The sequence below is a fragment of the Silurus aristotelis genome, assembly GCF_946808225.1.
Source record: "Silurus aristotelis genome assembly, chromosome: 23".
Lineage (NCBI taxonomy): Eukaryota > Metazoa > Chordata > Actinopteri > Siluriformes > Siluridae > Silurus > Silurus aristotelis.
Window position 1 is genome coordinate 12,030,009 of NC_139596.1, and position 21,461 is coordinate 12,051,469.

General features: G+C 37.1%; 1 protein-coding gene across 2 annotated transcripts in view; it reads left to right on the forward strand.

Annotated features, from left to right (window-relative positions):
• The window catches only part of col27a1b (collagen, type XXVII, alpha 1b), a 71,868-nt gene that overhangs the window by 25,187 nt on the left and 25,220 nt on the right, over positions 1 to 21,461 (forward strand). For both annotated transcript variants that reach the window (XR_014531042.1, XM_083526560.1), the window contains exons 8-26: positions 5,431 to 5,475; positions 6,313 to 6,366; positions 8,333 to 8,377; positions 9,258 to 9,311; positions 10,160 to 10,204; positions 12,416 to 12,469; positions 14,059 to 14,103; positions 14,888 to 14,941; positions 15,472 to 15,516; positions 16,565 to 16,618; positions 16,707 to 16,760; positions 16,859 to 16,912; positions 17,332 to 17,385; positions 17,625 to 17,678; positions 18,232 to 18,276; positions 20,067 to 20,120; positions 20,263 to 20,307; positions 20,435 to 20,488; positions 20,678 to 20,731. Coding sequence is in view for 1 of the 2 variants with exons in the window: in XM_083526560.1 (XP_083382686.1) it covers positions 5,431 to 5,475; positions 6,313 to 6,366; positions 8,333 to 8,377; positions 9,258 to 9,311; positions 10,160 to 10,204; positions 12,416 to 12,469; positions 14,059 to 14,103; positions 14,888 to 14,941; positions 15,472 to 15,516; positions 16,565 to 16,618; positions 16,707 to 16,760; positions 16,859 to 16,912; positions 17,332 to 17,385; positions 17,625 to 17,678; positions 18,232 to 18,276; positions 20,067 to 20,120; positions 20,263 to 20,307; positions 20,435 to 20,488; positions 20,678 to 20,731 (963 nt within the window). In the remaining variant the exon portion in view is untranslated. The remainder of the gene's footprint in view (positions 1 to 5,430; positions 5,476 to 6,312; positions 6,367 to 8,332; positions 8,378 to 9,257; positions 9,312 to 10,159; positions 10,205 to 12,415; positions 12,470 to 14,058; positions 14,104 to 14,887; positions 14,942 to 15,471; positions 15,517 to 16,564; positions 16,619 to 16,706; positions 16,761 to 16,858; positions 16,913 to 17,331; positions 17,386 to 17,624; positions 17,679 to 18,231; positions 18,277 to 20,066; positions 20,121 to 20,262; positions 20,308 to 20,434; positions 20,489 to 20,677; positions 20,732 to 21,461) is intronic.

A 21,461-nucleotide genomic window follows, 5' to 3' on the forward strand; every position in this document is an offset into this window, starting at 1 on the left:
AGAAAACAAGCAAAACCAAAATTTCTGATCTTGGTGATAAGAATATTTCTATACTATGCATCATAAAATCAAATTTTGGTGAAGTCTGGCTAACAAAGCAGCATGATCACCAGTTTTATACAAAAATCAAGTAAAGCAAAGGGGTATGAAAATATATATTTTGCAATGATGATATAGGAAATAATCAAATATAATATCCTAACCCTGCTCAGTTTTACCCTTTACTAACTCCTCACTGTCTTTGGCATGCAACACTAGGGGGCTGTTTCAGTCTGCGCAATAAAAATTGGCACAGATGGCTATCCTGGGCTTTCTGTTTTCCATTGCTGTGTAGTTTGGCATGGCTGGTCCCTCCACTTTTATTCATCTACTGAGGTAGCCTCATAAAAGCATATATATATACAGTGAGGAAAATAAGTATTTGAACACGCTGCTATTTTGCAAGTTCTCCCACTTAGAAATCATGGAGGGGTCTGAAATTGTCATTGTAGGTGCATGTCCACTGTGAGAGACATAATCTAAAAAAAAAATCCAGAAATTACAATATATGATTTTTAAACTATTTATTTGTATGATACAGCTGCAAATAAGTATTTGAACACCTGAGAAAGTCAATGTTTATATTTGGTACAGTAACCTTTGTTTGCAATTACAGAGGTCAAACGTTTCCTGTAGTTTTTCACCAGGTTTGCACACACTGCAGGAGGGATTTTGGCTCACTCCTCCACACAGATCTTCTCTAGATCAGTCAGGTTTCTGACCTGTCGCTGAGAAACACGAAGTTTGAGCTCCCGCCAAAGATTCTCTATTGGGTTTAGGTCTGGAGACTGGCTAGGCCATGCCAGAACCTTGATATGCTTCTTACAGAGCCACTCCTTGGTTATCCTGGCTGTGTGCTTCGGGTCATTGTCATGTTGGAAGACACAGCCTCGACCCATCTTCAATGCTCTAACTGAGGGAAGGAGGTTGTTACCCAAAATCTCGCAATACATGGCCCCGGTCATCCTCTCCTCAATACAGTGCAGTCGCCCTGTCCCATGTGCAGAAAAACACTCCCAAAGCATGATGCTACCACCCCCATGCTTCACAGTAGGGATGGTGTTCTTGGGATGGTACTTATCATTCTTCTTCCTCCAAACACGTTTAGAGGAATTATGACCCAAAAGTTCTATTTTGGTCTCATCTGACCACATGACTTTCTCCCATGATTCCTCTGGATCATCCAAATGGTCATTCTTAAACTTAAGATGTGCCTGGACATGTGCTGGTTTAAGCAGGGGAACCTTCCGTGCCATGCATGATTTCATACCATGACGTCTTAGTGTATTACCAACAGTCACCTTGGAAACGGTGGTCCCAGCTCTTTTCAGGTCATTGACCAGCTCCTCCCGTGTAATTCTGGGCTGATTTCTCACCTTCCTTAGGATCATTGGGACCCCACGAGGTGAGATCTTGCATGTAGCCCCAGACCGAGGGAGATTGACAGTCATGTTAAGCTTCTTCCATTTTCTAATGATTGCTCCAACAGTGGACCTTTTTTCACCAAGCTGCTTGGCAATTTCCCCGTAGCCCTTTCCAGCCTTGTGGAGGTGTACAATTGTGTCTCTAGTGTATTTGGACAGATCTTTGGTCTTGGCCATGTTAGTAGTTGGATTCTTAATGATTGTATGGGGTGGACAGGTGTCTTTATGCAGCTAACGACCTCAAACAGGTGCATCTAATTTAGGATAATAAATGTAGTGGAGGTGGACATTTTAAAGGCAGACTAACAGGTCTTTGAGGGTCAGAATTCTAGCTGATAGACAGGTGTTCAAATACTTATTTGCAGCTGTATCATACAAATAAATAGTTTAAAAATCATATATTGTGATTTCTGGGGTTTTTTTTTAGATTATGTCTCTCACAGTGGACATGCACCTACGATGACAATTTCAGACCCCTTCATGATTTCTAAGTGGGAGAACTTGCAAAATAGCAGGGTGTTCAAATACTTTTTTTCCTCACTGTATATATATATATATATATATATATATATATATATATATATATATATATATATATATATATATATATATATATATATATATATATATATATATTCAGAGGGTGGGCTCGAACTTGTTTTTTGTGTTCATTTGCACAGCAATCAGTTCCAGTACAGAGATAAGAGAGTTGCTTTTAAACCATGTTTCACACTGTGCATGCTTGCTTTGATCAGTATCTCACCTCTGTGCCAGTCTATTATTTATGCTGTTATTTGCTTAGAAAGGGGGCCACCATAATTGCACGGTCTTTCGGGATCCGTATTTGCTTAGTGAGGAAATTTGGCCTCCTAGCATGCTGCCATATGCAGTAATTTGCTGTTGATGGATTGATTGGCATTGGCAAAGTAGCAGCTGCGAGTGTATGTTTGTGCGGGCGGTAATCCTCATCACTGCTGGAATGCTGAGACATACTACAGCCACAACTATAAAGGCTTGATGCACTGTTTTGGATTTTAAAAAATTGGCTATTTACTGTCTGTTCTCTTGTTAGTATAGGTGGAGACATTTCTGTATATACATGTTGTCTGCCCTTTAGTATCATTCAGAAGCATAGCTGAGGGAGTGTAAAAGCTATTTATCTAAACTATTTATCTTTATTTTCATAAGAAGTTTGAAAAGGTGTTCTTAAGATTGTTTTTCTGAGCATCCCAATCTAGATTTACTTAACTAGGAATGCTTACTATTACATTTTGGTGTGTGGATAGGGGAATTGGTCTGTTCAGCCACAATAGCAGGTTGGGTGAAGAGGCCTGGCACATAGTTGGCATTTCAGTACGTCTTAAAGATACTTAGTGGAGATGATCTCAGGGCTTTGTGCAGGCCACCCAAATTTGGAACTTTGATAATTGTGTTTTCATGGAGCTCATGAATATAATATATAAATATAAAGGTGCATCTCAATAAATTTGAATATCATTAAAATGTTTATTTATTTTAGTAATTTAATACAAAAAGTGAAACTTGTATATATATTATATAGATCCATCACATACAGACTGACATATTTCAAGTGTGCATTTATTTATTATAATTCTTTATAAGACCAATAAAAAACTTTTTGTGTGAATTGTTGGCCATCCGGAATGTATGTTTATTTACTGTATATGTACTCAATACTTGGTATGGGCTCATTTTGCTTTAATGACAGCCTCAATTCGGCATGGCATGGAGGTGATCAGTTTGTGGCACTGCTGAGGTGGTATGGAAGCCCAGGTTTCTTTGACAGTGGCCTTCAGCTCATTAGCATTTTTTGGTCTCTTGTTTCTCATTTTCCTCTTGGCAATACCCCATAGATTCTCTATGGTATTCAAATTTGGTGAGTTTGCTGGCCAGTCAAGCACACCAACACCATGGTCATTTATCCAACTTTTGGTGCTTTTGGCAGTGTGAGCAGGTGCCAGCATCAAAAATCAGCATCTCCATAAAGCTGGTCAGCAGAGGGAAGTATGAAGTGGTATGAAGCCTCCTGGTAGAAGGCTGTGCTGACCTTGGACTTGATAAAACCACAGTGGACCAACACCAGCAGATGACATGACTCCCCAAAACACCACTGACTGTGCAATCTTTACACTGGACCTCAAGCAACTTAGATTGTACTTTTTGTCCTTTGCCCATGTAAGACACATCTGATTTTGTCTCTGGTTCAGGAGTTGCTTTGACACAAGGAATTTGTCAGTTGTAGCCCATGGATACGTCTGTGCGTGGTGGCTCTCAAAGCACTGACTCCAGCTGCAGTCCACTCTTTGTGAATCTCCCCGAATTCTTGAATGGACTTCGTTTCACCTTTTTCGACCACATTATTTTCTGACATTCAACTTACCATCAATGTGCTTGGATACAGCATTCTGTGAACAGCAGCTTCTTTAGCTATGACCCTCCAGGTGCAGGGTGTCAATGATCGTCTTCTGGACAACTGTCAAGTCAGCAGTCTTCCCCCATGATTGTGTAGCCTGAACCAGACTGAGACATCATTTAAAGGCTCAGGAAACCGTTTCAGGTTTACTTAGCTTAATTTGTTAATTAGCTGATTAGAGTGTGACACATCACAATCTCCAATATTTTCACAATATAACAATTTTCTGAGATACAGAATTTTGGATTTTCATTAGCTGTAAGCCATAATTATCAAAATTAAAAGAAATAAACACTAGAAATATATCAGTCTGTGTGTGATGACTCTATATTATATACGAGTTTCACTTTTAGTAATGTATATATGAGTGCCATATATTTATAACAATTATGATAAATACAGCAGGGTTAATGGGTACAAGATGAAGAGAAACTTTAGTGAGTGTTAGTCTAAACAGTTCCCTGCATAATTCTTCAGAATGGTTTGCTTTAAAAGCAGGTTTCTTGGCAACACAATAAAAAACATCCCTCCTTTTTTTTTTTTTTATTAAAAACACTGCTCTTCTTATTCAGTCAGTCATTACCCAAGCTTACTTTTCATTACTGTCAGCATGAAGGTGATTACAAGTTACTCTGCCAAAGCACACACTGCAGTGCTGCTTCTTAATCAAAGATTGTTCTTTCAGTAAGGTTTGTCCAGGTTGGTTTTCATGATTTATAGGGTTTATTTACATCCTAATATTGTTTATTTGCTGCTACTGCTGCTGCTGCTTTCAGTACTTTTAATGTGACATAAATCCCACTGTAATAATTCCATGATAGCGTGCTCTTTCATATCATATGCATTTGTGCAGTTGTATTGCTCATACTTGAGTCATTTCTGTAGCATTGGTTGCTTACTAAAGCAAGCGTACACAAAATTGTAATAAAACAATGGTTATAATGATGAGAACCTTCAGACACTCCATGGACATTTGGAGAACTGAGTTGACATTGAGTACTGAATGACATAACATGAAATTGACCCTTATCTGGAGAGTTTGAGGCTCCACTCTGCAGTTATTATGATTGGAAAGTGGCAATAGATTTCTTGTAAGGGAGAAATGTTCTTCAAGAGTTATACGCTTCCCTTCCACTCATTGCTTTTCCATTTCTTTGCTGGAAAGATTTGTAACAGGCTTTGTTCAAGTCAGTTTTGCAGTTTTGCACATATGCATGTTCTTAATGGAAACCACACAGCCAGCTCTGTAGGAGTTCCCTTTAGAAGAGTCATGATCTCCCTCTGGAGCCGAGTTTCAGTCAGCTGTCTCAAGCCATTTAGTGGGCTTTGTGGTGATAACCGATACTCCTACAATATTGCAAAGATCTCACAAGTCATGGACAGCTCTCAGTAAAGACGTCCAATTTTTTTCTTGTAAATACAGTCATTCATTTTTGTTTTGGGCCCCTGTTTTATTGCTTATGACCGACACTGTGTACTGGAATCTGTGTAAGGAGTCTCTCATTCTCATTTTCATTTTCTTATTGTCTTTAGGGGCAAAAAGGTTATCCTGGTCCACCTGGCCATCCTGGAGACCCTGTGAGTGTTTAATGCTTGTTCAGTCTTCATTCATATCGAAAAATGTCTGTTCTATGTCACTAAAGAGTTGACATCAAACCATTCTTTAGTCTCTGTAGTGCATGCTCCAGCTATAAAGACAGTTTTGATATAGCAGAATGGACCAAACCCAAAACCACCGCATGATAAAAGGCACTAAAGACACCATAAATGAAGATATGTAACTACATTCGGTCTGGCTTGTTAATTTTAAACTTGGCCAGACTGCCTGGTTCTCGGTGCTTTCTTTTACACTTCATAATGGATGTATTACACTCTGTAAATGGTTGTTTCAGCACTTTTACAAAACGTTTCTTTATTTTATTTTTTAAAGAGTTTTAATAGTTCTAGTAATCTTTAATTAGCTTTTTGTTAGTAAGAATATGAAAAAGCATTTTCTGCCAGAATGTTTCATAGATGTTACTTGGTAAGTAGCATAAAATGGCATATACATTCTTTCCTTGCACAGTAATTGCATTTGGCTTACACAATACATCATAAAATGACATTCATTGGGTGGCATTACATGGTTCCATAAGCTGAAATAACAAAATAGACAAGTCAGTTATAAAACTTAAATCCACTAAAAGAATAAACCCATGTCCTTGGCTTTAACTACTCCATATATGAGCAGAAAAATCGCAGTTTAATCTTAGCCAGATGAGTGATGTATTATTTTACAGAGAAAAAGGCTGTAATTGCTTTTCTCAGACCTTCTATACTTTTCATCATTTATTATTTCCAATAAATGGATTGTACCTCATATATTTATTGTGATTAATATTATTTTTACTCTGTCTTCACTTTACCATTCTGCAGGGGGTGCAAGGGCCAAAAGGAAACTCGGGTGCCAAAGGTTATCCTGGCAGGCAGGTGCAGTAAATCTCCTGATGTGCTGCTGGCTCGTACAGTAGTCTTAGAATTTTTTGTAGTAAAACTGTACAAGAGTCAAAAGACAAAGCCACCAGCTCTTTACACATGCAAGATCTTTGACCCAAACCTCATGGGAAGAAAAGCAAAACACAAAAGAAAATTGACGCTACACCCCATCATGCCTAATCTTAAATTTAACAAAAGGCAACATGTGAATCACAGTCCTGAGCTCTGGAACTTTGTTTGAGCAGTTTGTATGGCTCCTGCAAACATAGCTGAGCAGTTCTCAGCAGTATAAATCGCACTCTGGGTTATCCCTATAGACTCCAAACTCTGCACATCTGGCACAGTGGTTTGGGTTAGTTCATATGTTTATTATAGCAAGGAATCACAAATTTGGACAATACTACTCCGTCGATTATCAAACCAGCTTTACAAAGCCCAGCTGGAGCTCTGGCACACTGCTGTCTGCAGTTTAGATGTATATGCAGTTTTGTGATGACAGTTGGAGTTTGTTTAAATTCACCTGAGCACCATGTGGGAAATGTAGAACAGACCAAAAAAAACGTCTTTTTTTGTTTTATTGACCTGCCCCCATATGCAATCTCACATCCACGAGATTGACCATAGTCACCAAGACTACACTATAACATTTCAGTGTTTCAGAGCTTCATTCATTTACATTGTGGCCTGCCTGAATTGGCTGCTTAGTGGGATTTTGTAAATATTTGAACGGACGTTATATAGAACTCGAGGCAATGTTGATAGAAAGTAAGGGAAACATGGCTGGAGATGTGGTTCATAGTTTATAGTTATCAGTCTATTCTTGTTAAATAGACCCTGCTGGTTTTTGAATTACAACATTGCTAAAAGACAGACAATTTCGACATGCTTCATCAACACAGTTATGTTTCTCATTACAGCATGCTAAGACCAGCATTGGGTTTGTCAAGCTTGATTAGTTCTCAGATATCGCTGTATTGCTCATGGATTGGAATTGCATCAATATTAAAACATAAAGCATTGATAAGCTGTTAGTCTGATAACTATATGACAAAGGAAATGTTTGGCGGTGTGAGAAAACCCAGTCAATTGCACTGTGCTTGAATTCTTAGTATGGTGTAAATCATACATTTAAATACATTTTACAAAAATTATATGTAAATGTATGTTTTAATTCTGGGCTATCCCCTAATTTAGCCAAATGCTTTACTAGTGAATGTCTTTTATTGATCAAGTCATGAAACAGTGAAATATCTAAATAAATTTTGCAATCAGACATCAGCTGTCATTGTCAGTGATAGTGTAGTGTGCACATGAAGGGTTTTCCCAAGCTGCCAAGATTTTTTCTTAATTACTTAAATTGCTTGTCATTGCTCAACAGAGCACAACAGAAAAAACATTTGCCATTTCCTCATGAGATTGTGGTCACAAATCATTTGGATAAAAAAGCCCCAGCCACCCATTGCAAGGAGTCAAGGAAGAAAAAAATGGCCATGCTCTGTATGTGAGCTTACTGTAAATAAAAAGGTCAGATAGCACTTTCCTCCAGGTGTGTTACACTGCCTTATAACACAGCAGTTTGTAGAAATGTGTCTTTTAGAGAAAGCCCAGTTGGTACAGCAGTGGTTATATGATAGGGGAGAACTGGATGGGTATTGGCAAGTGACTTAACTAGAAAAGAAAAGAAAAGAAAAGAAAAGAAAAGAAAAGAAAAGAAAAGAAAAGAAAAGAAAAGAAAAGAAAAGAAAAGAAAAGAAAAGAAAAGAAAAGTGAATAATAATAATTCTAAGAACAAATACAACAAAAGCAATAATAATTATAATAGATATTTGCAGAACAATATTCATTAATTCACATGTGGAATTAATAACATTGGCGACATTATTGTAATCATTGTGGACATGGCTGAAAATGATTTCAGCTGAAAACCCAAAATGCTTCTTCACAGTTTTGTATTTTGTAGGGTTTGCCTGGGCCAATAGGAAATGCAGGACCTATAGGAGTTCGGGTGAGTAACTCAAGCAGAGTCAGTTGTTAAGTTTTTGCTGTTTTTGTTTACGGCAATTTTAATGTATTAAATTGAATTTCATGTTACAATAATATCAAACGTTGTGTTTAATCTATTATACATTTTCTGTGTTCTTCAAACATCTAACCCATTGTGATAGAAGATATTTATTGTGAATAATAGCTAGAACATAAACAGCTTCTACTCATTAGCCAGTTCCAGCCCGTTTAAATAAACTTAAGTTTTTTTAGAACACTGTATTATTTAAACTGAGAAAGCTGGAAACCATAATTCAGCAATCTATTGTGGTTAGGCAAATATGCACAAGAGTATATACATAATACATTTGTTGTTTTTTGATAGAGTTGTTCCTGTCAAAGCCCATTACTTTTATATCTATATAGAAAGCCTTCATTATTAAATGTTTATATATACATTGCATGCACACACAGTTTGGAAGATTAGTTCAGAGGAAGATTTACTTTATGATTTTACAACATAAAGACTACAATTCTAATTATACTAAGATGCATAGCTGCACAGTTTGTTTGGTTGCACTGTCATTTCTCATTACATTTTGTTGTGTTCAGTCATGAAGTCATCATAACCATCATTGCTGTGTCTTTAAACCCAGTGCCACCCAGCTGCCAGCCTCAGTGATCCCTGGCGTGAGGGTATGTGCCCTTGGACTACATCGTGGAAGCCAGCACCATGCAGTCCATGGGCATATACACTTGCCTCAAGGCCTAGGTCTTCATGAAGAATCACCATCCACTGAGGCTTTGTGCTGGACTTCTATAGACTTCATCTGAGGCTTTAGTGTTGCTCCAGACAGTAGTACCACTCAAATTAACATTTCTATTGTTCTCACCTTTTATAGGGCTTCATTGGAATCCCAGGGCTCTTTGGTCTCCCAGGACCTGATGGAGAAAGAGTGAGTCTTTAATAATTTACTAACATGACATGCACATGACTATCAGCAGCACAGAGATACCTGCTCTATTGCAATTGTCCTACTTATTGGAATTTTGAGACACTAAATCACTGATACTGCAACCGTTTATTTTAACTCCAACCATAACATAGTAAGAAATTAATTTCCTCCAGAAACATGCGGTAAAGTGCCCTGGAGCTTAAAGTGGCAAGTAATAGTGGAGAAAACCTTGTGGTTTGCTTTATTCCCATAAGCACTTTACTCGTTTTGTCCAGGCAGCGTTGATAGCCAAGTCGCATATGCTGATTGGAAAAGCCTTGCAAAAAAAGGGCATGCTGAACTAAAACCGCACAGACCCTCCCAGCAAAGGTGGGCACTCGTCACTATTCCAATATTTGCACACAGCTTTTGAGCTGGCAAAATTCCTGCGGTGCGGGAATTACAGGCCACTCAAGAGCTGGAAAAAGGTCTGCCATGGATTAGCCAGATCAACTCCCCTTTTTTCATGCATGGATTGAGCAAGCATGCTGTGCTCTGATAGAGTCTTTCTTGTGCAGAAAAGAGAGGAAATCACTTTTCAACACAACCTCACTGTACATTACATTATTTACCATGATCACTGATTAATTGACTTTCTTTGCTCTTTTATGATGTTTTCTCAATCTCTCTCTCTCTCTCTCTTTCTCTCTCTTTCTCTCTCTATCTATCTATCTATCTATCTATCTATCTATCTATCTATCTATCTATCTATCTATCTATCTATCTATCTATCTATCTATCTATCTCTCTCTCTCTCTCTCTCTCTCTCTCTCTCTCTCTCTCTCTCTGTCTCTCTCTCTTTTACACAGGGTATTCCTGGTGTTCATGGGAAGAAGGGCAAGATGGGTAGGCCGGTAAAGTTTTCTCTCACCATCCTCTCTCTACAAGCTTATGTTGAATAGTGTGTCTGTCTGTGTATGTGCAATTGTATGTATGTGCGTGCGTGTGTGTGCGTGTGCGTGTGTGTGTGTGTGTGTGTGTGTGTGTGTGTGTGTGTGTGTTCATACGCCATACAGCATCTCCCTGCTTAAAATGACTTCCTTGTATCTATATGTCTTCCCAAGGAATCACCATTAATCAGTCCATAGACTGCTGAGACAGTAGAGTCTTATTGCTTGATGGCCAAGCAGATTACAGCCTCTATGCTGTCTGGGTCAAGTAACAAAGTATATGTTGTTTTAAGTATCTTAGCCATAGGGCTAAAGTGCATGAAATGAGAAATGAGCAAAAAAAACAACAACAAAAAAAGCTTAACTAGAGAGAACTATGAGAACTTGCAGGTTTTTATCTAACACTGTGGAGAAAAAACTGTTAAGTATCCAGATGTGAACTCAAAGCAGTACACAGAAGAAGGGGCAATCTTTCATATAGCATCACATGCTCACATTTTCTGCATGAGTCATTCCGAGAACCTATCCTCCTCATTCTTGATCGTACACATGGGCTAATTTGGTTAAAACTGGGTCATTTTTTTTTTATCTATCCTGTTTTTTGGCAGAATAAAGTTGTACAGCACTCTCTCCTTTTCATTTCAGCAGACATTTTATGACAATCTTATTATGAGTGCATGTTTAAAAAATGGATAGTATTTCCTTCTGCATTTAGATAAAATTCTACACTAACCCCAGGTCTTTATCAGTTCTTTAATCCTGTAACTGTATCAGAGAAGTAGTTGCTTAAAGTTGGGTAAATGTCTTATAATATATTATTACAACTTGGAAAGGTGCCTGAGATATTCCTGTGCTATAAGAAATGTTTCTTAAGAGACAAAGCGCTCTGTGTGGTTTGCATTTAGCCCACACACATCCAGCAAATGCCTCGGTGTGACGTCACAGCTCTATTTTGTAAGTAAAGAAATAGTAGATGGAGATGAAAGCTTGCTGCCAGCAGATCTCGCTTTCTTACTCATTCTCCATGCACATTGTCAGCCCAAGGAAGCACACAGCCAATGGTATTTCCTGTATGGCTGACAGAAATGAGCATCTTAACCACAAGGCTTAGTGTTTTACCACAAGTCACAGTACATTTAAGTGTTTTAGAGAATTATACATGCTTTTATATATATAAAATCTATCTCTCTCTCTCTCTCTCTCTCTCTCTCTCTCTCTCTCTCTATATATATATATATATATATATATATATATATATATATATATATATATATATATATATATAGAGAGAGAGAGAGAGAGAGAGAGAGAGAGGAAAAATAGTTACTGTATATAAAAATATTCCCTCAGATTCAACAAAGGATAAGATTTTCTTTGTGTCATTGCAGTGTGTGTATTGGCTTGTATTGCAACTCCAAGATCAGCTGAAAAGTCAGTTAAAGCTGAACATGCAGTATTTCTCCTCTACTCCAGTTACACCTTGGCAACCAACACTAGTTCTGTTAAAGGCATTTCAATTTTTTGCTCAAACCGCTGTTGTATTTTGTATTCAAATGCAGGGATGTTTTGTACTGCAAGTTAGGAACGTAAGTGTTTAAAAAGAACAGCGGTCTGGACCAAGAGCCTCCATCAGTCTGGGACAATTATGTAATTCGACTTACAGTGCAGTAGCTTGCCCATGCCATCTCACATTTACACAGTTCCTGGTTTGATCCTGAGCTCGTTTTACTGTTGGTACCTTGTGGAGTTTCTGAGCATGTCCTTCCTGCATCCAGTTGGGTTTCTCTGAAGTTTTCCATTTCCCAAAAATGTAGGTGGACTGGAGACACAGGGGTAAATTTCCCTAAATGTGCACTGCAATTAAGTGGTTTCTGATCCAAGGTGTGTTGCTTGATTAAAACCAGTGCTCCCAGGATGGGCCTTAGAATTCAACTAGAGAATATGATATTAAATAGGGTTTATTTTTTGGTGAAAACTAGCTTGGGTGAAAGCTTTTACATGGCTTTCTTGTAATATTGTGCTAATCTTTAGGACACAGGACTAATTTGAGACAGACTGAAGTGTGTCTCCTCAGAGTTTGGAGAGCTTGGTTTGTCAATAAGGCAACATTTTTGCCTTATGTCTGATCAGTTGTAAATATATTGGTGTCTCAGTGCCTCCCTTTTCTGTGTTTAGGGCTTCCCTGGGGATTTTGGTGAGCGAGGACAACCAGGACCTGACGGAAATCCAGTAAGTATTAATAAACTGTGGTCTGCAGTAACAAGTCTGTAGTACTTCAAGACCTTTAAGGTACTTTAAAAAAAAAAGGTGGTTTTTTTGTTGACATTTTGAGGTCTTATTTTTTTACTTACAATATTTACATTTTATTTATTTATTTATTTTAATATTACAATAATTATAAGTTTACTTACAATTACGAAACAGGTACAATGTGAACAATCTATGTATGTGCTAAGCTTTTATTAAAAACCTTAAGTATCTTAAATAAACAAAACTGACAGATAAAACAATATAATATCATGGGCTCAAGTTCACATATAATAAGCTTTAATTGCAAAAATGTGCAGTAGAGAAGAAAGGGTTTAATTTGATATGTTCATTTTAGACTTTCATTAAATGTAGTTATATTAGTAAAAGTATGACTACTGACCAGCCTTTAGCTTTAGGCAAAACCATCTTCACTATAGGGCTTACATGCCTAAACTTTGAGTGCTATGTGAACCTGCAGAGCTTATACACTGCAGATGTTTCTGTAAATGACAGTGTAGGCGAAAACTGTTAAGCATCCAGATGTTCCAATGTTAAATAACAGTGTAACAATTTGATTGCTGAAAAAACTTTCGCTTTGGGAATTTTTGCTTTAAAGTGAAATGCGGGCTCCCTGACCTTTTATTGCACCCATTTCAGCGTGTCCTGCACCACTTCTTAAAGCTGAACTGACCACTGCAACCATCACTTGCCAATAAACACAACCACTAAATGCCACCACAGTCACACACATCAAGACAGTCAGCACCATATCACCAGCTCCACAGCAGCCCTGGAAACACTCGTAATAAGAAGTGCAGCTGTCACTACTGGAACACAAATAATTTTGCCATCTGATGGATCATTTTACTTTTAATAGCTTTTTCATAACCAATATATTAGTGTTGCATTCAGCTCCATGCTTTAGGGCTTGTTTTTGTTCATGTTAAAGATATGGATACATTTTTATGTAATAAATTAAACACACTGCATGATCCGTTTCTTACATATACTATAACAATACATGTATTCATTCCTATACATATTAATCACATCTACAGTAGAGTATTTTTTCTTACTGTAAGCCTGATTTTAAATGCAATAGAGCTTTAATAGAAAACACCACAGCAATGTTTCGACTGACTGATTGTAAACCTCTTGACACTTATTTCCCCTGTGTAACCCTACCTTTTCTCTTTTCTTCTTTACTCTCAATCCTTCATTCATGAGTTAGTCAGCATGGCCTGCCAAACCATCTCCCTTCATTCAGATCACATAAAAAAGAAAGAAAACACACACAGTGGATGCTTTTGGCAAAAGAGGAAGTAGCAGTGGCAGCTAGCAGCAGGCCAGGCACACAGCACAACAAATCCTTCTCTGTGCTTCACAGCACACTTCTGTCCAAGGGGGAGATATGAGCTGCAGATTATTCTGTTATCAGGGAAGAAAGACTGGACTCTTTCACCCCTGTTTCACTCCTACTGTCGCCTTCGCCTTACCTCTCAACTCTGGCCAAACTTTGAACTGTCTCTTTGGTGTTTAGAAACTAATGAGCCTTTGTCTCTCTTTAGGGAGAACTGGGTCCACCTGGTCCTTGTGGAGTACTTGGCCTTATTGTGAGTGTATATATAGGCTTTTTTCTGAGCTCTAAGTATGAACTCTATAGTCAGGTTTTACATATTTTACTACTAAATCCTTTTTACACTCCAAACTCAGCCATAAACCTGCTCAACTTTTGTCAGTTATATGATCTGTGTAGTTATCGGAGGCCAAAAAATACTTTCTACAGCTCAAAATTAAATCAAATATGGCAGCGTGTCCTGTTGTGACAGAGTACAGCGATCAAGTTGATTTTTTTATTTTTTTATTATTATTATTATATACCTTTGATACCACAGTAATTTGTCAATGGTTAAAATGTTAAAAGGTTAAATCCTACTTTGTATCTGTCTACAGGTTTGTCAGTTACTGTTAGCACCTGCATAATAACAGCTATAAGCCTCCATTATTCTGGCTTTTGATTATTTATCTTACATAAAAATGCTATTTTTTTACTTGTAGGTGCATTCAAATAAATAAAGTACTTTGTCTACTTACAACATTTTTCTTTTAGCTATAAATGAGAAAATGTTATTAAAATTTGTAACATACAGATCACTAATGATAACTGACTGGACATGGATGTATATGTCTAATTAAATAATAAAATAGCTCACTGTCTACTGATGAGCAGAAATATAGCAAGTACATTTTGGAATGTGTACTTTTGACATAGTCTGATCTTTGCTTTGCGTGTGTTTTTGTGTGTGTGTGTGTGTGTGTGTGTGTGTGTGTGTGTGTGTGTGTGTGTGTGTGTGTGTGTGTGTGTGTGTGTGTATGTGTATGTATGTGTGTTGGCAGGGGGACATGGGACCTCTTGGAATCATGGGGCTTCCAGGGCCTGATGGTCCCAAGGTGATTAAATAAACATCATCTCAGCTGTTTAAAATGGACTTTCAATGAATCACATTTACGTTTTAAACTTTCTAAAGGGGAAAACTCAATAAAGCAGTGTTTCTTCTTCACTGAACTGCAACTCTTAGAGTTTCTTTCAGGAGGACACATCAGGCCTGAACAAACATAAGCACACAAAAATTCTCATGATGAGGTGAAACTGATCTACCTCCATGAGAGCGAACTCTAATCACCAAATTGTTTTTGGATCTAGGAATAGCAGTGTGCATGTCTCACTTTAGCTCTCGCTCTGTACTCTGCACATGCCAGTGTAATCTAACCCAATGAATTTTGAGCAAAGGTACAAAAATGTCATGCAAACTTGACTTAGTGGCCTCCTCTTTTACACTTGCATTTTATCCATCTCCAAACCATCAAGCAATAACAATGATTAATGTATTAATGCTCCTCTCTTTGAAGCTTTATGATTTTTGTGATTCTAGTTTGAGGGAAGAAGTTTTCATGCCTTGCTTGAATGTTTTTTTTTTTAGGGGGTATCAGGGAATCCAGGAGAGCCCGGACTGAAAGGTGATAAGGTGATTTGAATACACTTTATTAGCTAATATACATACTGCAGATAATATAATAGCTTGCATATATTCAAATATATTTTTTGAGAATATTTTATTAAATCAAATATAGGATCAATAAACATATTTATGGACATATTACAAGCTTTTATTTGATTGGCGGATCAAATGGAAAAAGTATTTGCCAATGGATAGAGATAGTTTAAAATCTTATATTGGGTTTATTACAATCTTTTAATAGGAAATACTAGATATGATTGACTATATCCAAGATATTTCCACTTGCTAGGATGTTTTGCTGTAGGCTGTTCAAATAAAGGTTTGATATACGCCTTGCTTTAGATTAATACATTTATAATTGTTAATGTAATTTGCTGTGGTCATTCACACACAAAGATATTTTGTAGTGACAAGTACTTGGTGACAAGTTGCAGTCCTGTAACAGCAGCATTCTTTTAGCATACTTTTATTCTTAGAAAACCCAAAGACTTAGTGTCTTACTTAATGGTCATATACATAAAATCAAAAATCAAAATATGTGTTTTGGGGTTAAATGGACGAATGAATGCACACCTGAGAGCCACCCATAAATATATGCTGTAACTACTTTCTACCCTTCTTATGAAGCATATTTAGCATTTGAGGCCATTATGGTGGTTTGCCAGGTGTGGCAGCTGAGCTCAGGCTACAGAATGGGATACTTGTTGTTGCTGAGTACTTGATTAAGAAAGCATGGTGGTCATGCCCACCTCCCCAAAGCTTTTCCATTTTTAAAGCTCAGACAGCAAGATGGCAGCCAGTAAACTTGCTTCTTCCTGTGTCTGCTGCCCCCATGCTCTACTGTGTCCAGCTGGCTAGAATCCTGTCTGCCCATATGATTGTTTCATAACACTCTACTTTCAACACTTCTGCAATTTTTTCCCAGCTCACAGGGTTATTTTTAGTGTTTTAAGAATCGAACATAGTTGTCCATTGATACTACATAACTCTCATATGCGCTTAACAGTCCTAAATAGAGAGGTAGAAAGTGACATCTGGCTCTTTATTTCGTCAGGGTGAGATTGGTTTGCCAGGAGAGCCTGGAGAGCCTGGATTCCAAGGTGACAAGGTATTTAAGTTGGCTGCTTTCACCACTTTTTCTGATTAAGTGTTTCGTTGCTAACAAATGTGAACTAATTCATTGATAAAAACGTCAGGGTATTCAAGGTTTGCCAGGAATGCCAGGCATCCGGGGGAAACCAGGGCCGCAGGTAAGTCATTACCAAACATTACCTAGTCATTAGCACAATGACATGTTTCTGGTCAAAAGAAAAGTGACCATTAATCATGCTCGGTTTTGTCTTGTTAGGGGAAACCTGGAGATCATGGACCAGATGGTTTGCCCGGCCCTCCAGGCCCAGAGGTAACTGAAGCATTCAAACATGTTTTTTTCCAGAGATGCCTAGACTCAAAGGCATAGATAGCTCTTTATTCTTGCAATACATTGAATAAAAATAACTTTTAGGGGCCCTCACCTGACACTTCAGAGAAGCATTCGCCCTATATTTGCAAGATTGTGAAGCAAAACTTCTTCTTGACGTCTTTCTATCATGAGCATAAGGCAGTTTGCACTTCCCACTGAAACATTTGTGACTTCAGAAGTCTTAGAGTGTTCACATGGTAGCCTTTGTAATCCTGCATGGTGGCTGTTGTGTGATAGAAGAGATGTAGCTAATAAGAAGAATAAGCAAAAAACATATTGGATGTAAAATGGTAAAATAAAATACTGTTAAAGATGAATTTATACTGTGCAGATAAATGTATTATTAATTTTTGCTTCAGGGATTTCCAGGTGATATCGGACCACCAGGACAGAACGGCCCAGAAGGTCCAAAGGTTTGTTACTTGTTACTTATGTTACTTTGTAATATTCTCCCAATATTAACTTTTCATACTACTTAATATGACTTCAATTTCTGGCTTATTCTGACTGAAATTATTCTAAAATTAAAATTTAGTTTCAGTTCTCTAAAAAAAATTAAAAACGATAAATACTATCAATGCTGTCAAGTTCTGCATTGCAAGCAAATAATTTTAGCAGCTCAGGTGTACTAAATGCTAAATATTTTCTCCAGGGGATGTCAGGAGCGAGGGGGATACCTGGCCCAAAAGGAGCAGCTGGACTTGAGGTTTGACCTTTTCCATCTATCACACAAAGCGATATTGTCCTGGTATTAGTCCTGTATTACTAGATTTTTACACTCACTGTTCATCATGGGATTTATACCAAATTCTTTTGTTTGGGTGCCAGTTGGACACTATGTTCTGTCATCTGAGGATAGATATTGTGCAGACTTAGGCATGGGTGGACTAGCTTGTCATAAAAAGCATTCACATATGCACTTTTAAGCCATTTAACTGGCTGAGGCTCCATCATAATTTAAAACCATGATTTTGTACAAACTAATAAATGTCCTTAAGGCAAATGGTTTCACTGAATCAGTCCTTCTAAATCTGAATCAAAATAATTTATTGATCTCATAGGGAACTTGTTTGTTTACAGTTGCTTACAGTAAAAGATCAAAGTTAAGATTAAAGTAAAAATAAAAAATAAAAAAAAAAAAAAATATATAAATAAATAAATATACATATTAAGGTATATATTAAATTAAATGAAATGTGTAGCAGCATGAAATGGAATGTGTAGCAGCCGTAAAAAACAGTTCTATTCTGGTTCCTCAGGGTGATGAAGGACCAGTTGGACCAGCCGGGCCCCTAGGACTGGAGGTGAGTGCTCTTTGTACACTGTTTGTAGCCCACTTACCAAACATCGTCATCATTCTAAAATGTAGCAGCATTAAATTGCAATTATTGTTGTATAGCATGCTCAGGTTGATTAAGAAAAAAGCTATTAGAGCATTTTTCTGCCATTTTGGAATGCTGTAACACAGTTTCACTGTGCATTTTATATAAAGCATAAGCAGATTTTATATTGAAGGTGGTTCCAAAAAGTGATTTCCTTGGGGGAGTACCTGTAAAGTGCAAATCGAAAACACATGGACAATGTAGAAAAGGACCGTTTTTACATTTTCTAAGTGAAATCCAGTCTTTTTGTGAGCTGTTTTGTGCACATATGGCTAAAGGTACAATTAAGCATTGTGTAAATGCTATTAAACACCAACCATTTTATTAGAATATTAATAAATTTGGAAATTACTGTTTCTATAAAAGTTTTAATGAGTATATGGTAACTCTATTATTTATCCCAGTATTGGTGGCCAGGGAGGTTACATAACATCAATAAATGCAGTTCATTACTAGTTACAGTTTTAAAATGTCAGATTTTCTTCTTCTTTTTTTTTTTTTTACAGTGGAATGTAAGCTACTCTGTAAGAGTAAATATTTAATCAAAAGTTTTGGGGTTTTTTTTATCTTTTTTTTATCTCATTACATTTAAAGACTAGACTGTAATGTATAGTTAGAGTTTTTTAGTATCGTGTTGTCCTGCAAGTCCAAAGGTTTTGGCAAACGTGATGAAAATGCTCAAAAATATCTTATATTTTGACCTCTAACATATAAATGTTTATTTATGTTTATTAGTTTATTTAGTTCTTCAAATATATAGTTAGTTTTATTTCTGCACACAGCAAATGAGACATTATCAAAATGATTGCCACTCCTCCAGAAAATATTGATATTGAAGCTTTCTCTAGTGAATACTTTGACTGTCCTAATTTAGACCACATGTCCATATTCAAAATCAGCAGTGCAATTATGTATTTCTATAAGAGTCATAAATGATCTGTTTTAACCTCATGGCATAAGTGACCAGGTTAGTAGACGTTATGAGATGTTAAGAGAATAGATTTTATTTTAGCTGTTTCAATGGAAATGTTTAGTCATTATTTGCTTAAAAGTATATCAGTAATCATGACTCAACTGTTTTTTATATTTTTTTGTGATTACAAAAGGAAAAGTTTGAGCAAGAAATAATTCCCCAAACTGAATAGACTGAATAATCTCTAAATTGCACTAAACCTTAGCATATTTCCTTTAGCTGCTCTTAATTCTAAACTTTGGACCTTTCCCAGTTTCAACAAAAACCTAATAGAAAACGGGTCTTAATTCAGATCTGATTATTTCCTCAACCTTTGCATGATATATCACTAGTAATGATGCATTAAACACTTCCAATATTCAAATCTACTTCAATCAAAACTAAATTGACCACATCCTGAAATGGACTGAAGACACAGGAACATTTCAATAATGATGAAGGGGAAATTCAACATTAGCTGTTAGCTGTCAGAACAGAATTCCATCATGCTCCAAAATAAGCACAGCTGACTCGAGAGAATGAAGGCTTGACACAAGCTTGACACCGCAATGCTACTATGCTACAATGATTCTATTCCTGTATGTATATTGTAAGTTGTTCCCCTCAGGGAGCTGATATGGGTGTGGGTGAGGTTGGAGGTTGGTGTCAGGCACAACAGCTAATAAGATGCCATAAAGGCCCAGGTGGCTAAAAGAAGGAGAGAATCCAGTGCTATAGGTCATTTCTGTTTTCTGTTCAGGGTAGGCCTGGGAGGAAGGGATTCTCTGGAAAACCAGGCGCAGACGGGCCCGAGGTAAGTTCTGGTTTCATATTTATGTGTATATTTTCTTTTTCAGATTATACACATCAAAGAGTAGTAATAACATGTTTATATGCACTAAATATATATGCATGATCTTAAGTACATGAAATGCTAACTAGACTGTCCACTCTAGGGTGAGCCTGGAACAACTGGAAATGTTGGGATGCTTGGAGATAGGGTAATCTTTTCTTTCGTTCTTTCTTTTTTTTAACATATATTTGGCTGTTGAATTGTTTTGTCTGCTTGCATATACTGTATTTAATGAGCATTTGTAGCTTTATGATTTATGTCATCATGTTTAATAGGGACTTGAGGGATTTAAAGGGCCTCCTGGTGAGACTGGGCTTCCTGGAGAGAAGGTCAGTAGGTTGTTAATCTCTTGTTTAGGACCTAATCCAAGCAGATCATATGTTGTTCCTGAATGAATTTTCGTTATTTCTGCACAAAAGATTGTTTTTGTATTGTCTTGTGATATTGTTTGTTTAGTCTCCATGCACAATGAGCACATCAACTATTGCAATGTTTATTGCCTGTGTTTGTCCTCTTAGGGAGATCGGGGAGAAACCGGTCAGCCAGGGCCACCAGGAGAAAATGGAGCGATGGTAAGGAGTAAGTCTGGATCCTGTCTCTGTTTTCAGGGGCATCTCTTTTACTCATGCAGGTCTTCTCATTAATTGCAATACAGTAATAACTCAGCAAACTACCGTTGAAATGGTCATTTGTGGGTTTAGTGTGGGAAAATGCTGGGTCAGCTGTTTTTCACCAAAAAGATCATGAGTCATTTCCTCTCCAAGACATTGGGAAATCTGTACACACTGTGAGGAAAAGTGGTTTGGCATTTAATTCAATTCCAACAACCAAGAACAACTCCAATGCGGAATCCCACAGGCAAAATTTTCTAAATGAAATTTTTAAAGTTGATTAATTAGTGTTGTCCTAAAAAACACTGATATGACATAAACTTACATGATGTCCATTGATAGTTGACTACATAGATTTTACTTGACTGTGTGGACAAAATAGCTTTTTGATGCACTTTTTTGTTTTGCTGTTCAAACACACAAAATGACATTTTGTGTATGTCTGACTGACTAATGAACAACCCCATCGATGTTTCTAGTGCTAGTGATGTAATGCTTTTGGCTAGTATTCTGTTCTTCATCTGTTCTTGAAAACCCTATTCCAGTATACACAGCATCAGACTGTGCAAATTTTAGAACGACAGCTAGACTGATAAAGTGTTCACAGTATTAACTGGTCAACTTAATGAAAAGCTCATAATAACTAGTCTCATTTGGCTGGAAAAAACTTTTTCAGGAGTTTTATATTAGT